Genomic DNA, 18226 nt, shown 5'->3' with positions numbered 1-18226 from the left:
GAGCCCAAAAGACATCCAGAGCTTGAGGTGTCAAGTAGATGTACATGAAACCTGGGCACCTTCCGCCAGATGGTGGAGAATCCGGCGCCGAGATGTGGGTACTTTATCGGCGGTAGAGGAGAGAATGTTCACGATGTCTCTTGAAAATTTCCCTGCATCCACCCATCGTAATGACATCCGGTCTTTCCTGCAAATCGAGCCTCCAGGCTTCAGCTGGCTTCCCGGCGACAATGTGAGCTTGTCGCTGCCACACAAGAGCCTTCCTTCCCCCCTCAACTGCGCTTCTCCAGCTGCCTCTTTACTCTTTGGAGAGAAGAGTACCTTGCATCTTTTCGCTAAATCCCGAGGCTTTCGAAGCTAGTGGGGCTTCGCATTTATAGCTGGGCACACATTAAGTGGTGATCGGTCCCGCAACGTAAATGTGCTGTCACCATCCTAGTATCAAATATTATCCAGCATCATCATCAACATGCTTACCCTCTGTCATTGTAGTTGGTAGGAGCTTCGGGCCCGATTGCTGGGCATTTCGACCATTTCGTAACCAATGACATACGCTAGGTGCTTAGAGAACGATCTAGCCCAATCATCCAACCCACAAGGTCGACCAGGCTCCCTGTTTGGCTACCGCGGACTGACATCGACGGCCCCATAAGTTTCGGACCAAAATGTCCTGACACCCGCAAATTCAAGTTTGCGAGGTTGACTGCGGTGTTATTCCTCGGCCCGCCCATGATGAACCGGCTTACATTCATTTCAGATCCGACTTTGCACACTTTTAAATTATCGAGAGATATATCATGGACATAAAACAAACGGCGGCATTGAGGGACTCCATACCTTTCTTACATTCACTTTCCGAGCTTTCGTCGTCCACCTTGTGCTAAATAATGAAGCTGCTTTCGAGACCAAACCTCAGCACTTATGGTTTACATAACTACACAATGTCGCAAATCAGATCAAGTAAGCCCACTTTCGACAATACGTCATCGTTCCTGGCCGGCGAGTGATAGTTAGGAGAACTGTAGAGGTAGCAGCCTTACTTTATCAAGACTGATAGTTGCGTTGTACCTATCAAGAAAGGAATGGCTGCTTCGAACACGCGCACAATACTGCCATCTCTCCTTCCTCCCGGCGCCGTTGCATCCTGCCTTCTATGTAAAAAGCTCGGACCAGGCCCGATATTGACGTCGGATGACTGCCGCCCCACTCCGGTCGAATCAGTTGCAGCTTACCCCGGTTGCGCTTGATCTGCGCCTGCCCGCGTCGCCGTCCACCTGCTGCGCTCAGACACCGTCCCTCGACGCGACTTCCTGCGCGACAGAGCCCCGAAGCTCCTGCATTCTACCCCATTCCGCGCCAAATGTCCAATGAAGCTGTAAATTTCCTTATTGACGGCATCAACATTCAATTGCACCATTGACTCCATTCATCCCGGCCAATCTTACAAGCATGGCTCCTTCAGACAAGGAGATCGAGGCGACGATCCTCGCCAAAGTCCGCGAGGTCTTCAAGACGGATATCGATAACCTCAACGTGAACTCCATCCGAAGGCGCGTCGAATCAGATCTCGAGCTCGAAGATGAAATGCTCTCTTCAGGAAAATGGAAGGATAAGAGCAAAAAGCTCATTAAGGAACTCGCTGTAATTACCTAGCCCCTCCCTGGCACTGGCATAGGCACGAGCACCGCCAACAGTGTCGGAGCATGTCTTTCTGACATCATACTAGACCGACCTCGTGGAGGGCAACGCAGACCCCGATGCAGAAGTCGAGCCTAACCAAGATGAAGAAGATGCGAAGCCGAAGAAGTCTGGCAAGCGTCAAGCAGCCGATGAATCACCGCCTGCTAAGCGCAGAAAGCGCGCCTCTGCCAAAGTAGAAGAATCCGAGGCGAGCGCCTCCGAGGAAGAAAAGCCAAAGGCGAAGCCGAAGAAGAAAGCAGCCCCGCGGAAGAAGAAGGAGGAAACTCCTGTGATCGACTCTGATTCTGACGAAGCGAGCCCTGCCAAGCCGAAGGCGTCTAAACCCACCAACGGACGCGCGGGCAAGGCTGAAGAGAGTGGTTCAGATGCCTTGAGCTCTCCACCTGACAGCGAGGACGACAAGGTCGAGGACAAGGAGGAAAAGTCACAAGAGAAGAAGGTCGAGGCAAAAAAGGATGAGGAGTCAATCGAGAAGCACCCCGAAGCTTCAGACGAGAAGAAGGGCGAGGCGCCAGCAGACGACACGACCAGCGAGCTATCGGACGTGATAGACGAGCCACCCAAGCCGAAACGCAAGAAGAAGGAAGCTGGAGCGGGCCCCAAGACCAAGGCTAAGGCCACCAAGCAGAAGAAGGCACAGGCAGCCTCAGAGAACCCTGACGATGCGGAAATCAAAAAGCTACAATCTCATCTGGTCAAGTGTGGTATTCGCAAAATCTGGGGCTTCGAGTTGAAGCAATACGGAGACGATACCAAGGCCAAGATTAGGCACCTCAGAGGCATGCTCAAAGACATTGGAATGGATGGTCGGTTTTCAGAAGCAAAGGCAAAAGAGATCAAGGAGCGCAGAGAATTGGAGGCGGACTTGGAAGCAGTTCAGGAGATGAATGCCAATTGGGGCGCAGAAGGCAGATCGTCTCGAAGCAAGGCGCGTGGCCAACCAACCCCCAAAAAGGCTGTGAAGGATGATGTTTCTGACGACGAGAACGTCAAAGACAACGAAGACGACGAAGATGACGAGGACCAAGAGTCATACGTCCCGTCGCGTGCACGAGGCAAGGCGCGAGCGGACCTGGCGTTCCTCGGCGACGACGACGAAGAATCGGATTGATGTAACGAATATTGGGATGGGACATTGTATCATGTGTTGGCGGTCCATCATTCATATGAGTGTGATTGTTGCTCATTGTATCATATGTAGCTTGGAAGCATGAGGCCTCTGGGTTTTTGGTGGCGCTACATCGCGGAGTGTCGCCCGAAGAGGACAAGGTCACCAAAAGGTTGTACACAATCTTAATGCACTAATTTTCGGACCACGGTGGGTTCTCAGGAATTCGGGACAATTGACAACATGTTCATCCACTCACAGCTCGCGGATGTGAGCAAACTTTCACTTCAGTCTTAGTTTCTTACCCAGCTCAAGCGGGCCTCTCAAGTTGACTGTCGTGTGTATCCGCCATCCGCCAGCATCCCTCTGGTCGTCTGGGAACTTGGCAGCTTTGGATCCATCCATTTCCCCAAAAAGCCGGAGACGCGAAGACAAGGCGCAAAGCTGCTCGTGTTGTTTTAGACGCACCAGTTAGACGACAGCATGGCCGCTCGAAATGGGGCTAGGAACCTCCTGGTTCGGTGTTGAGGAGTGAGAGCACCGGCCAAACAGAGGGGAAAGCTTCCCCGCCAGGTGGTCCGTACAAATACTGGACGTCTTTTGTGTCTCCAATTTACCCCGCCGCGGGCGTGCGTCCCCGCAGACGCTGTCATTTCTCTTCAACTGTTTCCACCCCCTCCTCCATCGGCCATCCTCGTCCAAACACCCCACTACATCGGCCAACAAGCGCAGATACAAGCAATAATAGCCTGAATTGCATGTTTCGCCATGTCAACCAGTGACGGGACTCTTGGTCGCACTCCATAAAGGGTTGCTGTCCCCTTGCCCAAAAGTACAGCTCTGCGTGATTCCAGGCCTCTGTCGTAGCTCTCTTTCACTTTGGAGTGACAATTCCGTGATTCAACACTTCGATCGACTACCTTACCTGTCCCCATCACCAAGCCCGTTTCCCCAACAGGCCACACATACCTTTCGCACAATGTCGGACGCTACCTTCGAGTTCCTGCCCCTGGGCGCCATCCTGCAGTCCTTCAAGGTCAAGGGCGTCAACATCGTCCAAGGCTTCCCGACCCAGGACCTCTACGAGAAGCACAACTCGCCTTACTTTGGCGTCACCGTCGGCCGTGTCGCGAACCGCCTCGCCTCGGCGCAGATCAAGTCCCTCAACGGGGGCAAGACGTACAAGCTCGCCGCCAACGACGGCAACAACAACCTGCACGGCGGCGCCAAGCCCTGGAGCTCCAAGGTCTGGGAGGGTCCCAAGCCCGTCGGCGTCCGCGCGATCCCGGGCGTCGAGGGTCTCCAGGGTGGCGAGAGCGTCCAGTTCTCGCTCACCAGCGAGGACGGCGACGAAGGGTTCCCCGGAAAGGTTCAGGTAAAGGTCATCTACACGGCCGGCACGCAGCAGGTGGATGGCAAGGAGGTCTCGGTGCTGGGCATGGAGTACGAGGCGCAGCTCGTCGACGGCGCCGAGGAGACGGCTATCAACATGACGAACCACTCGTACTTTAATCTCACGGGCGACGAGACCTTTGCTGGCACCGTCGCGACGCTGGCGACGAACGCGTACCTTCCCCGCGAGGACGGTATTCCCACCGGTGGGCCGGTGCCGTTTCCGGGCATCGAGGGCGGTAAGCCGTTTGAGCTCGGCGTCGAGGCCCCCGCGGTGGACGACTGCTTTGTCGTCGTCGAGGAGAAGGAGGCTGGCGCAGTGCCGATTGATACCCGCCAAGCGCCGCTGAAGCTGCACGTGCACGCGAAGCACCCCAAGAACGGGGTCAACCTCGAGGTTCTCAGCACGGAGCCGGCGTTCCAGTTTTACACGGGCGAGGGGATCGATGTGCCCGCCGTGGGAGGGGTTGCGGCGCGGGGCAAGAGGAGCGGGTTCTGTGTCGAGCCGAGTCGGTGGGTGAATGCGGTTAATGTGGATGAGTGGAAGGGCCAGATGTTATTGAAGAAGGGGGAGACGTATGGCACGAGGATTGTGTACAAGGCTTGGAGCGAGTAGAGAGACTCTGGAAGTTATTGGTACTGAGGGGTGGATATGACGATATCAATGAGTATCTAGAATGGATAATGAATTTGCTTCTTAGTTAAAAAATCCGGTAACTGATTTAACTTGGCTTTTGGGTTCACAAGTCGATCAGTATTTTTCGTGATAACCTTCAAAGGCAGAGACTGCATCCGGCTGCGGTATTCCTGAACAGCGCTTCAAGCTTTGAGAGCCGGGGGATACGGATACATTTCAGCCATTAACGTCCGTATAGGATGGAAATATCCCGATTTGGCTGAATCTTCTGACGAAGCTTGGGGGGGGGGGGTGTCACAAAAACATGGGATGAAGACGAGAGAGGTTCACACGGCGTACATGGCGTACACGACGTACGCAGCTCACCGAGGGGCTCTAGCTTTGTTTTAGCGTGGGTGTGTTTAGCTTATCGCGCCCACGTAACGGTCATTTGGTGGGCATTTTGCAAGTTTGTACTCAGGAAAGGAAGGACCAGCCCAGATCCAAAGGGTAACTGCCGGATCTGCCTCCCAAGACTAAAAATATTCAATCACTTGACCAAGTTAGAGCCTTTCTCTTCAACAACTACCTCACCGTACCTTCCTTACCTAGATAACTTACGCTTCTTGACCGCCACTGATTCACGATACCCAATATCCTCGAGAATCAAAGCTTACAAGCTTCAACTTACCTAACCGAGACAACATTCTACCAACCGACAATTACGGTCCTTCGCCTTATTGCATCGTCCGACTCATTCCTATTTGCCAACAATATCCCGAACGAGTCAGATACCTCCCTAAATCAGCCCACACCATCAACGGCCTTGAGTGCGGCGCTACCTGCGCAATATACCTTACCACACACTGCACAGCATTATGGCTGAACCCTTCCCAACCCCGACGACGACGCCGAAGCGCAAGAGAGACGAGGACGCCCCGCCGGTGTCGCCGATATACACAACCTCCAGATTCAACTTCCAGCTGCCTGCCGACCACCCCAAGAGCAGCGACGCAGAAGACGGCAGCGCAAGCCCGCACAGCAAGGTCGTCCACAAGTTCCGTGGTCTGGCGTTAGGTGGGAATAGTGGTGGGGGCGGGGTAGCCCAGCAACAGAGCCGAGCTGCTGCTGCTGGACCCGGCAGCGCCGCATATGATCCGACCCGCGACGAGCACAAGGACGGCAGGGGGTACGGATATTCTGACGACGACCCGTTTGCGAGCCGCAAGAGAGTCAAGGTTCCTGAGTTGGAGATGACGGACGTTGAGCGCGACAACACTGCCGTCGCTACCACTACTGCTACCACTGCTGCAGATGCACTGGTCGTCATTCCGGACCCCGATGTCAAGAGCGATCCGGTGTCTATCCCGAAATCGAAATCCACAGAAGAAGACGCTCCCACTGCTACCGCCACAACACTACTCACGAGCACACAACAACCGCGCTCGCATCCTTCCTTCGACAAACTACAAGATCCGAAAGCCCGAGGACGGAGACGCGCAGGCACACCACCGCTCAAGGGCCGCAAGGGGACCAACAAGACCAACCCTGCCATCATAGCCTCTGCCGCTGCTGGACTGCAGCAACAACAAGAAGACCAGGAGATGAAGACGATTGTTGACCCAGTCAGGGCTGCGCTTACCTGGAAGGAGGAGGAGATTACGATTTACGATCCAGAAGACAAGGACGACGACGGCACAGGCATCAATGGTGTCGGGTTCATGCCTACAGCCGCGATGGCATATGCACGGACGCAGAAGCGCCGCCTGCAGCTGGCCGAGTACAAGAAGAGGGAAGAGAGCGAGGCGAGGGCTAGAAGAAGTCAGCGGAGACGAGGGAGCGGTGCTGGTCTTCCTTCCAAGCCTTCTGCTGGTGGCAGCGGCGGCGGCGTACGAAAGGTGCGATTCACCGAATCGGAAGCCAGCACAGTCGTGACGAACGTCTAAGAATAGTCGCAAAATGGGTGCAAGCAGCGAAATTTTTCTGCGATGAGGCCTGGTAGTATTGGGCCTTGTCGTTTGGCTTTGGTATGGCCTAGGCTGAAGGAATAGCCACGAAAGGCTTCGTACGGCGTTAGGGATAAGGGGCGTTTATGAACCATATGGGTGCGTCTATTTACGAATGGACTTTTTCCTGGATTGCGGTTCATCACTTGGATGATGGCCAGCACTATATCCCCTTCACATCACGCAGCAAAGACTGCGACAGGAATTATAGGAAACAGGGGAACAAGGAAGAATGGATGGAATGATACAAATAGTCTTTCTTTTATACCCCCAAATCGAATGGATGATGATACAGTTATTTCAACACGCGTGCATCGCGGGCCAAAGCCACTCGCAGATGCCCTTCTCTTTCGCCCTTTGCGGAATGCTATTCATACAAGGCGTGGCTCGGCAAAGGATCCCTTTGGAGATGCCAACCTTTCGTCCTCTACACCACGAACGAGTTCCTTTCACCAGAACTTGTACCAAGACTTCTGGCTGGCGGCCTTGGCCTCCTCCTCTGCCTTTTTCTGCTCAGCCTGCTGCTTGAGCTGCTCGATCTCGCGGCGGCGCTTGTCGATCATGGTCTCCTGGTAGACCTCGACGGTGCGCTTCATCTTGACGCGCTCCTGCCGCCGCTTCATCTGGCAGTACTCGTAGGAGCCGATGCAGCCGATAAGGAAGCTGCCTACGGCCCAGTTTGCCGCCTTGATGGGTGAGCCTGGTCGAGAGTTTTAGTGGCTGGCTTTTAGTATGAATGAGGATGAGTACAGCGTAGGAAAAGGGGAGGAAATATAAGTGCGAGTGTGAGTGTGAGTGTGAAGGTGAGATGATGTGAGAGGGGGATTCTCAAATTGAGGCAAGGTAGAATGGGAACAATTAGGGGAGATCTACCTCCGAAGACATATCTGAATCCTCCAACACCAGCACCGCTGGCGATACCGGTGAGAAACCCGTCCCGCGCGCAAGGCGTCTGCGTGACGGAGAGGAAGTCGTCCGACTTGATGGTCTTGACGGCCTCGCCGATAGACGGGTACCCCGGCGCGGCGGCACCGTCCTGCGTCGGGAAGTTCTTCTGGAAGTCGGTCGGGTTGAGCTTAGGGTCGGACGCCTGCTCCGGTGATGGTGATGTTGGTGATGCCGTTGTAGGTGTTGTTGAACCCGGAGCTCCCTCCCCGACTGGGCCTTGGCTTGAACGGGACCAGAGGTACAGCTTCTGGCCTTCTTTCTTGGGGCCCGGGATGTTTGGTGAGTCTGCCATTACGTGCGAAGGTCTAGCTTTTATATGTGTCTAGTGTGAATGAGATCGAGCGCATCCGATGCTGGTTCTTGTAAATCCCGACGCTTGATTTTCGGTCCCCCGGTAAAGCTCTCAAAGTCTGCCCGTGGCCTGAGATGACGTCCACCGAATTTGGACCTCCACCCCCCCGTCGACGGTTCGTTGCTGGGCCGGTGTCTATGGTCCGTGCCTCTGCGTTTAAATTCCCCTGCAGACTGAGTGTGCGCTGCACAGGCGCTGCGCAGCTGTCGCGCGGGATGTTGGGCTTAATTGAAGTGGGTCCCCCGGTCTCCTGTTCTGGCCTGCAGAACGTGCAGATTTCGCGTAAAGTCGCGACGGGGACGACGCGTCTTTGGCACCGTCCTTTTTGCCCTGGACAACGAGTAATTGGATAGTGGCCCTCCACTCCCGTCCTCAATGCGCAAAAGCTCAATGCCTTTCGTTTTTGAACACTAGAGTGACAAATCCCACTCTCCCACTCGTCCAATTCCTATTCCTAGGATCGTCAATACCCCGTTTTCTCTCGGCTGTTCTTGGTTTTTTTTTCGTCACCAAGACAGACTTGCCTTAATTTGTTGGTCTTGATAGAGACAGAGAGAGAGAGAGAGAGAGAGCCTTCTTGATACCCACCACCAGTCCCTCATTGTCAAGTCTTCCCCACTGCTACGAACCTAGCCGTTTGTTTCTGTGGTCTTGTCTCATGACTCCATAGAGGCTGCGATTTCCTCGAGAGACCTCCTTTACCTAGAGTCCCTCGACGGAGATCTACACCGATCAACAAGATCCCTCGAGACCTCCCCTTCCTACCGAAACCTCAACCACATAACAGCCGCCCACAATGCCCAACACGAGCCTACGGCGCCCGCAAAAGGGCTACCGCCGCGGCGGCAAGCAAGCCTACCACGGCCCCTCACGAACGACACGCACCTTCGCCGCCTCGGGCCGTAACGAGGCCACCTCGGCCGACGAGAAGTGGGAGCGCACCCGGCTGGCGCACCAAATCGACGAGAATATGGGTTTCGCCCGCTACGAGGGCGGCAAGCGCAAGGAGGGCTGGCTCGTCAACGTGCAGCCCACCTCGGTCGAGGACGACCGGAACCCCAACGGGCGGGCGGCGCTCGACTGTTACTTTATCGAGGACGACGGCGCGCACTTCAAGGCGACGGTCGAGTACGACCCCTACTTTTTGATTGCCGTGAAGAAGGGCCGCGAGAGCGAGGTCGAGGAGTGGCTGAAGCGCGTGCCTGGCGACGGCGTCGTCAAGACGATTAAGAGGGTGGACAAGGAGGATTTGAAGATGCCGAATCATCTGCTGGGGTACCGCCGCACGTTTCTGGAGCTGAGGTTTACGAATGTGGCGGATTTGATGGCGGCGAGGAAGGATATCATGCCTATTGCGGCGAAGAACAGGAAGAATGTGGATGCTTTGGACACATATGCCGAGGTTTCAACGTAAGTCGTTGCGGTGTTCTGGGGCTTATGAAGTGGGTTGACTGACATGCTTGCAGGATGAATGGCGACTTTGACCTTTTTGACGATTCACGAGATGACGATAGACGAACGAATGCTTCTTTTGCCGACGCCAGCGACTTCATTGTCGATATTAGAGAGTACGACGTGCCGTACCATGTAAGAGTAATGATAGATATGGGTAGGTTTGGGTCCTCGGATTTTGGAATACAGCCACGACTAACCTCTCTGCAGATATCCGGGTGGGAAAATGGTACTTCATCGACGTCAAGCACGGCGTCACAAAAGTCACAACCAATGAGGACCGCCTGGCCATGGCAGACCCGGTAGTCATGGCCTACGATATCGAGACGACGAAACTGCCCCTCAAATTCCCCGACGCCGCCATCGACCAGGTCATGATGATTTCGTACATGATTGACGGGCAGGGTTTCCTGATCACGAACAGAGAAATCATCTCCGAGGATATTGGCGACTTTGACTACACCCCCAAGCCGGAATACCCAGGACCCTTTATGATTTTCAACGAACCGGATGAGAAGGCCGTGCTGGAGAGGTTCTTCCTACACATCAAGGAGGCGAGACCGACAGTCATTGCGACGTACAACGGTGACTTTTTCGATTGGCCCTTTGTGGACGCCCGAGCTAGCATCAACGGCATCGACATGTACCAGGAAATTGGTTGGAAGAAGGACAGCGAGGACCAGTACAAGTGCAGCTACAGCGTGCACATGGATTGTTTCCACTGGGTGAATCGTGACTCCTACCTGCCTCAGGGATCCCGAGGTCTGAAAGCCGTCACCGTCGCCAAGCTCGGTTACGACCCCGATGAGCTCGACCCCGAACTCATGACGCCATATGCCCAGGAACGTCCCCAGACCCTGGCCGAGTACTCAGTGTCCGATGCTGTAGCGACGTACTACCTGTACATGAAATACGTCCATCCCTTCATCTTCTCTCTCTGCACGATTCTGCCGCTTGGTGGTGACGACACGTTGCGAAAGGGTACCGGTACCCTTTGCGAGATGTTGTTGATGGTGCAGGCCTACCAACAAGAGATTGTGTTACCAAACAAGCATGTGTCGCCAAGAGAAGCGTTCTACGAAGGACACTTGCTTGACTCAGAGACGTACGTCGGTGGCCACGTCGAAAGTATTGAAGCAGGTGTCTTCCGCGCGGATATTCCCGTTAATTTTGCGGTTGACACGGGTGCAGTCGATGAGCTGTTGAACGATTTAGACGCCGCGCTGAAATTCAGTATTACGGTGGAGGAAAAGAAGTCCATGGACGATATTGAAAACTATGACGAGATCAGGGAGCAAATCGCTTCTCGGTTACGCGCATTGAAGGAGACACCGAACCGCAGCGAGCGACCCCTAATCTACCATCTCGACGTTGCGTCCATGTACCCCAACATCATGACGACGAACCGTCTGCAACCGGACTCCATGATCCAAGAGTCGGACTGTGCGGCATGCGACTTCAACCGCCCAGGCAAGACGTGCGATAGACGCATGCCGTGGGCGTGGAGAGGAGAGTACTTGCCGGCCAAGCGCGACGAGTACAACATGATCAGAAATGCCCTGGAGAATGAAAAGTTCCCCGGCAAGTGGCCGAATTCGCCTCAGAGGACGTTTCAGGATTTGTCTCCCGACGAGCAGACTGCTCTCCTGCGGAAGCGGTTGCAGATCTTTTCGCAAAAGGTTTACCACAAGATCCACGACTCGACGACGACTGTCAAGGAGGCCATCATCTGCCAGCGAGAGAATCCGTTCTACATCAACACCGTACGAGACTTCCGTGATCGTCGATACGATTACAAGGGCAAGGCCAAGGTCTGGAAGGGCAAGACGGAGGCCCTTAAGTCCTCTGGCGCAACTTCCAGCGAAGTCGACGCTGCCAAGAAGATGATTATTCTATTCGACTCGCTGCAGCTTGCTCACAAGGTCATTTTGAACTCCTTTTATGGTTATGTCATGAGAAAGGGTTCCAGATGGTATTCCATGGAAATGGCTGGTGTTACGTGTCTGACGGGAGCGACGATTATTCAGCTGGCCAGGTCGCTCGTTGAGCGATTGGGTCGTCCCTTGGAATTGGATACGGACGGTATCTGGTGTATGCTTCCCGCCACGTTTCCGGAAAACTTCGCCTTCAAGACCAAGGGAGGCAAGAAGGTCACCGTCTCGTACCCCTGTACCATGTTGAACCATTTGGTTCACGCAAAGTTCACCAACCACCAGTACCAGACGCTCACAGACCCCAAGACTCTCAAGTACGAGACGCACAGCGACAACTCCATCTTCTTCGAAGTCGACGGCCCTTACAAGGCCATGGTCTTGCCCACTTCCAAGGAGGAGGACAAGAATTTGAAGAAGCGTTATGCAGTCTTCAACGACGACGGCAGTTTGGCCGAGTTGAAGGGTTTCGAGGTGAAGCGCAGAGGCGAGCTGAAGCTTATCAAGATCTTCCAGCAGCAAATCTTCAAGTTTTTCCTTGAAGGAGAAACTCTCGCCGAGTGCTATGCTGCCGTTGCCAAGGTTGCCAACCAATGGCTTGATGTATTGCACAGCAAGGGTGCAACGCTAGCGGACGAGGAACTCATGGAGCTTATTTCGGAGAACAGAAGCATGTCCAAGACCTTGGAGGAGTACGGTTCGCAAAAGTCAACTTCAATCACCACGGCGAAGCGTTTGGCAGACTTCTTGGGTGAACAGATGGTCAAGGACAAGGGATTGAATTGCAAGTTCATTATCTGCGCCAGACCCAAGAACGCGCCCGTCACCGAGCGAGCCATCCCGGTTGCCATCTTCTCTGCTGAAGAGACAACGAAGCGTTTCTACCTCAAGAAGTGGCTCAAGGAGGAACCTGCGGACACCGACCCGAGAGCTCTATTGGACTGGGACTACTACCTCGAGCGCCTGGGATCCGTTATCCAGAAGCTCATCACCATCCCTGCTGCGCTCCAGAAAGTCAGGAACCCGGTTCCTCGTGTGGCTCACCCCGACTGGCTGCAACGCCGGATCAACATCAAGGACGATAAGATGAAGCAGAAGAAGCTCACCGACCTTTTCACCAAGGGGCCACTGGAAGACATCACCAACCGCAACGGTCGGTCCGCAACCGACATGGAGGACTTCGGCACACAGCTACTCAAGCCAAAGCCCGTGACGTCTGTGGTGGCCGCTTCACAGCCTACTGCCCAGAAGAGAAAGTCTCCCGAAGCTGCTGAGAGCACTGATCCCTTCGCCGCACTGCCCAAGGTGATGCCCTCCCCCTCAGACGACTACATTGGCTTCTTGCAATACCAGAAGCAAAAGTGGAAGATTCAAAAGCAGGCTCGCATTCGAAGACGACAGCTTTTTGGAGACCGACGCGGCAACAACCAGAATAACATCCAAAACACATTCATGAAACAAGCCCACATGACGTACATGAGCAACTGGCAGCTGTTGCATCTCAAGCCGACAGAAACTCCTGGTATCGTCAACGCTCATGTTCTCATTGATGCCAAGATTCACTCGCTCAAGATCAAGGTGCCGCGACAGGTGTTCTTGAACTTGAGAAGTGGCGAAATGCCCGACGTTGATATCCCTGGCTGTGAGGTCGAGCAGGTCAACCACACGCTTCCGAATGGTCACTCTTCCGTTCACCTCTTCAAGCTTACGGTTCCTGAGGACGTCTACTTCAATGAGGCGGACAAGTTCTCGCTGCTGTTCAACCACCCCAGTGTCGAAGGCGTGTACGAGAAGCATTTGCCGCTGAATATTCGGGCTGTGCTTCAACTGGGTAATCTCTGCACCATTGACGAACAGCAACATGCAGTCCTCGGAAAGGGCCTGGAGCAAGGCTTCGATCTAAGTGGTCTCAAGCGTCCCCTGAAGGCGAAGACCTATCTTGAAACTTCACCCCTGGCATACATCTACGTCTCTCACGTCACTGCTGGCGACAAACAAATCTTTGGAGTCTTTTCTACACTGAAGGACGAGGCACATGTGATCATTCTGCAGAAGGGCAGAGACTCGGGCCAGGACCTCCCCAACATCTCCCGAATCTACACCGAGCTGCTTGCTCGACGAGGAGAAGAGGCGGAAGGCACGAACTGGCAGGATTGCTTCACCTACCAGGAGAAGCTCAACTTCAAAATCACCCAGGTCACGACAAGGCGAAAGGCGCATTTGGAACTCAGCGACGTCGTCAAGAAGATGAGAAAGGACGAGCTGCGACCACTCATGATGGTTATCCAATCATCCCAGCGCAACATGCTCATCAATGACGTTCCGATTCTCGGCGAGTTTCCAGTACTGCCGCTTAAGTATGATGCTGCGGATAGCTCCCTGCCGCCACTTGGCTGGCAAGCAGTCGTTGCAAGACGGCTTGTTGGACACTATCTCGGTCTTGGCTCCTGGATCTTGCATCTCACTACACTCGCACGGTACGGAGAGGTTCCTCTCTGTAATCTCGAGCGAGAGGACCCGCGCTTCCTCATCGATATTGCCTATGCTAGAAGGTTGCAGAACAACAACGTTGTCCTGTGGTGGTCCGCAAGCCCTCGTCCCGACCATGCCGGTCACGAGAAGGATGACATTATCGGCCCGCTCGAAACTGTCCAGATGCCCTCAATCAACAACCCTGGCACGTTCTCCTCGGTCTGCATCGACTTGGAGGTCAGAAACCTAGCCATCAACACCATACTCACATCCTCTCTTATCAATGAGCTGGAAGGCTCCGAGTCTATTTCTTTCAATCCTGCCGGAGATGGTAACGCGGCTGGCGACGAAGTCATCTCGTCAGAAGGCACGTTTGCCAACGCTGGTGTGTTGGTTCTCCGAGAGATGGTGAAGAGTTGGTGGCAGGAGGCCTGCAAGGGCAACACCATGGCCGATGTCATGGTTCAGCACCTGGTCCGTTGGGTCGAGAATCCCGATTCCTTCCTGTATGACCGTGCTCTGCACTATTACGTGCAGATGATGTCCAAGAAGGCCTTCCAACAGCTCATGGCCGACTTCCGCCGAGTCGGCTCTCAGGTCATCTTTGCCAACTCGAACCGCCTTTTGCTTCAGACGACCAAGGCCGAGGTCGGTACCGCGTATGCCTACAGTCAGTACATTATCAAGTCGATCAAGAGCAAGCCCCTCTTCCACTTCATCGATCTTGAGATCAAGGAATATTGGGATTACCTAGTATGGTACGATGAGTTCAACTATGGCGGCAAAGCCTGTCAGGAGGTGGTGGAGGCAGAGCAGCAGACTCTCGACACCGTCATGCACTGGCAAATGGCGACATTCCTCCCTATCCGCCTGCAGCCCACTTTCCAGGACTGGGTCATTGAGTTCATCCAACTCATGCACAACCTCAAGCGCCCTCAAGACGGAGACTTCTCCTCGACGCCACGCCTTACACAACTCCCGCAAAAGGCCCTTGCGGAGGGCGCACAGGGACAAATCATCCTAGGCAAAGTCTTTGAGAAGCCCCTGAAGAAGGACATTGCCAACCTCGTCAACCTACAGAAGCGCGAGCTGCTCCACCCGGAGCTCGCGGAAGACTACTCCTTCCCCAAGCTCCCCGGCTCGCACCTTGCCCACCTGTCCTCGCGCAACGCCGTCCTCGAGCTCGTTAAGTCCCTGATGCAGGTCCTCTCCCTCGACAAGAACATCACCCTCGAAGCGCGCCTCCTGCGCAAGGAACTCCTCGCCATGTTCGACGTGCGCGAGTTCAGCAAGGAAGGCGCCTTCCAGAACCCGAGTGAGAGCCTGAAGGTGATCCAGCTCAGCTGCGACAGCTGCACCATGGCGCGCGACCTCGACTTCTGCCGCGACGAGGACCTGTTGCCGGAGATTGGGCCCGACGGGCGGCGGCTGGGACCGGAGACGAGGCCTTGGCGGTGTACGTTTTGCGAGGCCGAGTATGATCGGAATGCGATCGAGGAGACGTTGTTGGCGAGCGTGGAGGCGTTTGTGGTGGAGTGGACTACGCAGGATCTCAAGTGCGGCAAGTGTGGCGCGTTGCGGATGAATGAGTTTATGGAGCATTGTACTTGTAGCGGGACGTGGGTTGAGAGTGTCAAGAGGGCGGATATTGTGAGAAGGCTGAGTGTGTATTGGAGCGTGGCTAAGTTTTATGGGTTGAGGATGTTGTTGGAGGTTACGGAGGGGTTGAGGAAGGGTCTTTGAGGCCTCTTTGAGGGAAGAGGGAGAAGGGATGGGCATGGGCAGGCGCGTTTGGGTTGCATTTGACGGCGTTATTGGGGATGTGAGACTTGTGGGAGGGATGATATACTAGATAGCCCTTTGAAAAAGCATGAGAGGCTGTGGTTTACGTGCTTGAATACGAATACTTAATTCAGGATATGATGCAATCCCTGTGACTGAGACTTGCTTATGATAAAGAGGTGAGCGAAAAGGGGTAATTGATGAGGGCTTCGAGACGGCTGGGCGGCATCGGTTTTGACTTGGCCCGCCCTCGAGACTTGAAAGAAGTCGTATCTATAAGTCGTTTAGAGTGTGAGAAGTTGAGTCTATCACATCTGCTATCTACTTGTCTTAAATTCCACTCGCCCCAACATCATATTCACCTCAGGATCACCTTCACCCGACCGCTCCAAACCCCTTTTCAGCCCGAAATCTGATTCACTGCTAGGTCAGGCTTCTACGGTGCTCCTTCCAGACTTGAGCATTCTGGGACCCCTCGTTCATCAATGAAGAAAACGTGCTTCGGGTCGTGAAGCTGATCCTCGTGAGGCGCGCACTTGAAGCAGAGCCCAAAGTTTTTGTAACAATCATCGTCATCGCAAATGAGGAAAGCACCCCAAATCAGCTGGATTTATTGCCTGAATCAGCTCAAGATCGGTGCTATATCGGCACAGGGAAACTCACAGTATTGCAACCATCGCAAATCCATCTTCCAGCGCGCTTGGAAAACGCTTTGGTGGTTTCGACTTGAATTTGTCTGTCCTCCATCTTGTCCTTGAACGCAGCGATGACAATCTCAGGCGCGTCGTGGTACTCCGCAATTTCCAATACGTCCCACGTACGTTCGTTGCCATCGGTCACACGTTCTGTCAGACCAGGACATTCTCTCCCGAGCTGGGAACTTGATGATTTCAGCCTTTTCTTCCCATTTCTGAGGGACATCTTCGTGTCCGAGACTTCGATGGAGGCCATTCGCGCTGCCCATTGGAGGGCCGACCACCCGTCGATGTCACGGCTGTCAACTAGGTTTGGATCCGGGTCGACGAGTCTCTCAACAAGTCCCAGATGCCCCGAATGTGCTGCGCAGTGTAGAATATCCCGTGACATTCTGTCCTTGTTTTATAACGAGGCCAAGAAGTCGTCCGCTACGTAGTCGTCTAGTAGCATGTCAAACATCTCGAGGGCGTCGTCCTTTCTGGCACAAATGTTGAACCGCGCCGGTTGTCCGTTGCCGTCTAAGGTGTCGAAACTCCCACCCTTCTCAAGCAGGTATCGTATGAGTGATTCGTCGCCAGACCGGAACGCCTCTCCCATGGCACTGCGGAGGTAGCTTCCTGGACCGTCGATGTCGATCCCCTTTTGCTCGACAAGATATCTCACTCATCCCAAGTCGTTCTTGTTTACGTTGTTGCATGCCACCTCGAGAAGGGTGCCCTGCATTCCATACCACAGGCCCGCATCACCGCCCAGCTCCAAGATCATTTCTACTTCTCCTACTTCACCGAACCTGCAACACCTGTGCGCGGTGGACCCGTACCTGTCTAGACCCTTTTCGTTGACCGGAGCACCTTTGGAAATGAGGTATCTGCAGTTCTCTTCGCGGCTCTTCTGCTCGCCATAGGTCAGAGCGTTCAGTAGAGCGGTATGACCCCAATTATCGGTGGCCTCAAAGCTGGCGCCGGCGTTAACCAAATGCCGGGTAAGACTGAAATCTTGCTTCGTCACGGCGTAAAAGAGAGGCGTGCAGCCGTTGTCGTCTTTCTGAAGCCTACAGGCGGCGGGAGATCAGGCTGCGGCAACGGCGGCGCCGGCCAAGTCTACGCTCGCCACGGAAGCAGTCACGGACGTGATGCCATCATTTACAGCTACTATTTCCCCAAGGTTCGGTGGGGCAAGGGAAACGACAAGGGGCACCGCCACTACTGGGCCAGCGTTGTGGTCTGGATAAACCGATGGGGTTGCAACGCCGAGAAACCCTCCTCATACCGGGTCGTTGGCATCTCATACACGGTCGACCACTTGAGATGGGGTACTACGGCTGTCGGTGACCTCAAGTTCAGAACTTCACCCACAAACCCGATTGTCTCAATCCACGAAAATGCCATGGCACCTTTTCAAGATACAGACATATCCGTGGCCTCCAATCGCACTCTTATCGCGTGGAGCTCGTTACCTAGCCCAGCGAGGCAGGCCTTGACTGACGTCAATGACGAAAAGACCCAAGTGCCGCTTAACGATGCCAATATCCAAGGGTCCCTCGATGGGGCTTATCAACAGATATTCTACAACGGTTTGAAGGACGGGCAGGACTGTACCAAAGACATCCCGGACCCTGATGGTCCTGACTTGGCACCTGGCGAGCAAGAGCCTATTGCAATTCCTCTGCCTCCTGTTGATAATTAGATACATCAATGAAGACAAACAGAGACAGTCTAAGTGATTATTGAACAGTTGAGTCATATTCGCAATTGAAAAAGGTGATGTGAT

General features: G+C 54.2%; 7 protein-coding genes across 7 annotated transcripts; 5 read left to right on the top strand and 2 right to left on the bottom strand.

The window, feature by feature from the left end:
- Positions 1-1449: 1449 nt before the first annotated feature.
- On the top strand, positions 1450-2812 carry CPAR01_07285 (transcriptional regulator; the record flags this gene model as incomplete). The annotated part of the gene is made up of 2 exons (XM_060491555.1): positions 1450-1641; positions 1727-2812. The coding sequence occupies 2 exons, from the start codon at positions 1450-1452 to the stop codon at positions 2810-2812; spliced, it is 1278 nt and encodes a 425-aa protein (XP_060350429.1).
- Positions 2813-3788: 976 nt separating this feature from the next.
- Positions 3789-4817, top strand: CPAR01_07284 (aldose 1-epimerase; the record flags this gene model as incomplete). The annotated part of the gene is made up of 1 exon (XM_060491554.1): positions 3789-4817. One exon carries the CDS (start codon positions 3789-3791, stop codon positions 4815-4817), a length of 1029 nt encoding a protein of 342 aa, XP_060350428.1.
- An 878-nt stretch (positions 4818-5695) lies between these two features.
- On the top strand, positions 5696-6763 carry CPAR01_07283 (uncharacterized protein; the record flags this gene model as incomplete). The annotated part of the gene is made up of 1 exon (XM_060491553.1): positions 5696-6763. One exon carries the CDS (start codon positions 5696-5698, stop codon positions 6761-6763), a length of 1068 nt encoding a protein of 355 aa, XP_060350427.1.
- A 509-nt stretch (positions 6764-7272) lies between these two features.
- CPAR01_07282 (uncharacterized protein) lies at positions 7273-8063 on the bottom strand (the record flags this gene model as incomplete). Its single annotated transcript, XM_060491552.1, has 2 exons — positions 7273-7523; positions 7697-8063. The coding sequence occupies 2 exons, from the start codon at positions 8061-8063 to the stop codon at positions 7273-7275; spliced, it is 618 nt and encodes a 205-aa protein (XP_060350426.1).
- Positions 8064-8919: 856 nt separating this feature from the next.
- CPAR01_07281 (DNA polymerase family B) lies at positions 8920-15721 on the top strand (the record flags this gene model as incomplete). The annotated part of the gene is made up of 3 exons (XM_060491551.1): positions 8920-9533; positions 9590-9732; positions 9786-15721. 3 exons carry the CDS (start codon positions 8920-8922, stop codon positions 15719-15721), a joined length of 6693 nt encoding a protein of 2230 aa, XP_060350425.1.
- A 475-nt stretch (positions 15722-16196) lies between these two features.
- On the bottom strand, positions 16197-16846 carry CPAR01_07280 (uncharacterized protein; the record flags this gene model as incomplete). Its single annotated transcript, XM_060491550.1, has 2 exons — positions 16197-16364; positions 16424-16846. 2 exons carry the CDS (start codon positions 16844-16846, stop codon positions 16197-16199), a joined length of 591 nt encoding a protein of 196 aa, XP_060350424.1.
- Positions 16847-17383: 537 nt separating this feature from the next.
- On the top strand, positions 17384-18142 carry CPAR01_07279 (NPP1 domain-containing protein; the record flags this gene model as incomplete). The annotated part of the gene is made up of 1 exon (XM_060491549.1): positions 17384-18142. One exon carries the CDS (start codon positions 17384-17386, stop codon positions 18140-18142), a length of 759 nt encoding a protein of 252 aa, XP_060350423.1.
- Positions 18143-18226: the final 84 nt, after the last annotated feature.

The sequence above is a fragment of the Colletotrichum paranaense genome (assembly GCF_030867605.1).
Source record: "Colletotrichum paranaense strain IMI 384185 chromosome Unknown Scaffold_5.1, whole genome shotgun sequence".
In the NCBI taxonomy this organism is placed as follows: Eukaryota; Fungi; Ascomycota; class Sordariomycetes; order Glomerellales; family Glomerellaceae; genus Colletotrichum; species Colletotrichum paranaense.
The sequence above is the reverse complement of the archived record's forward strand: the minus strand, read 5'-3'. Positions and strand labels throughout refer to the sequence as shown.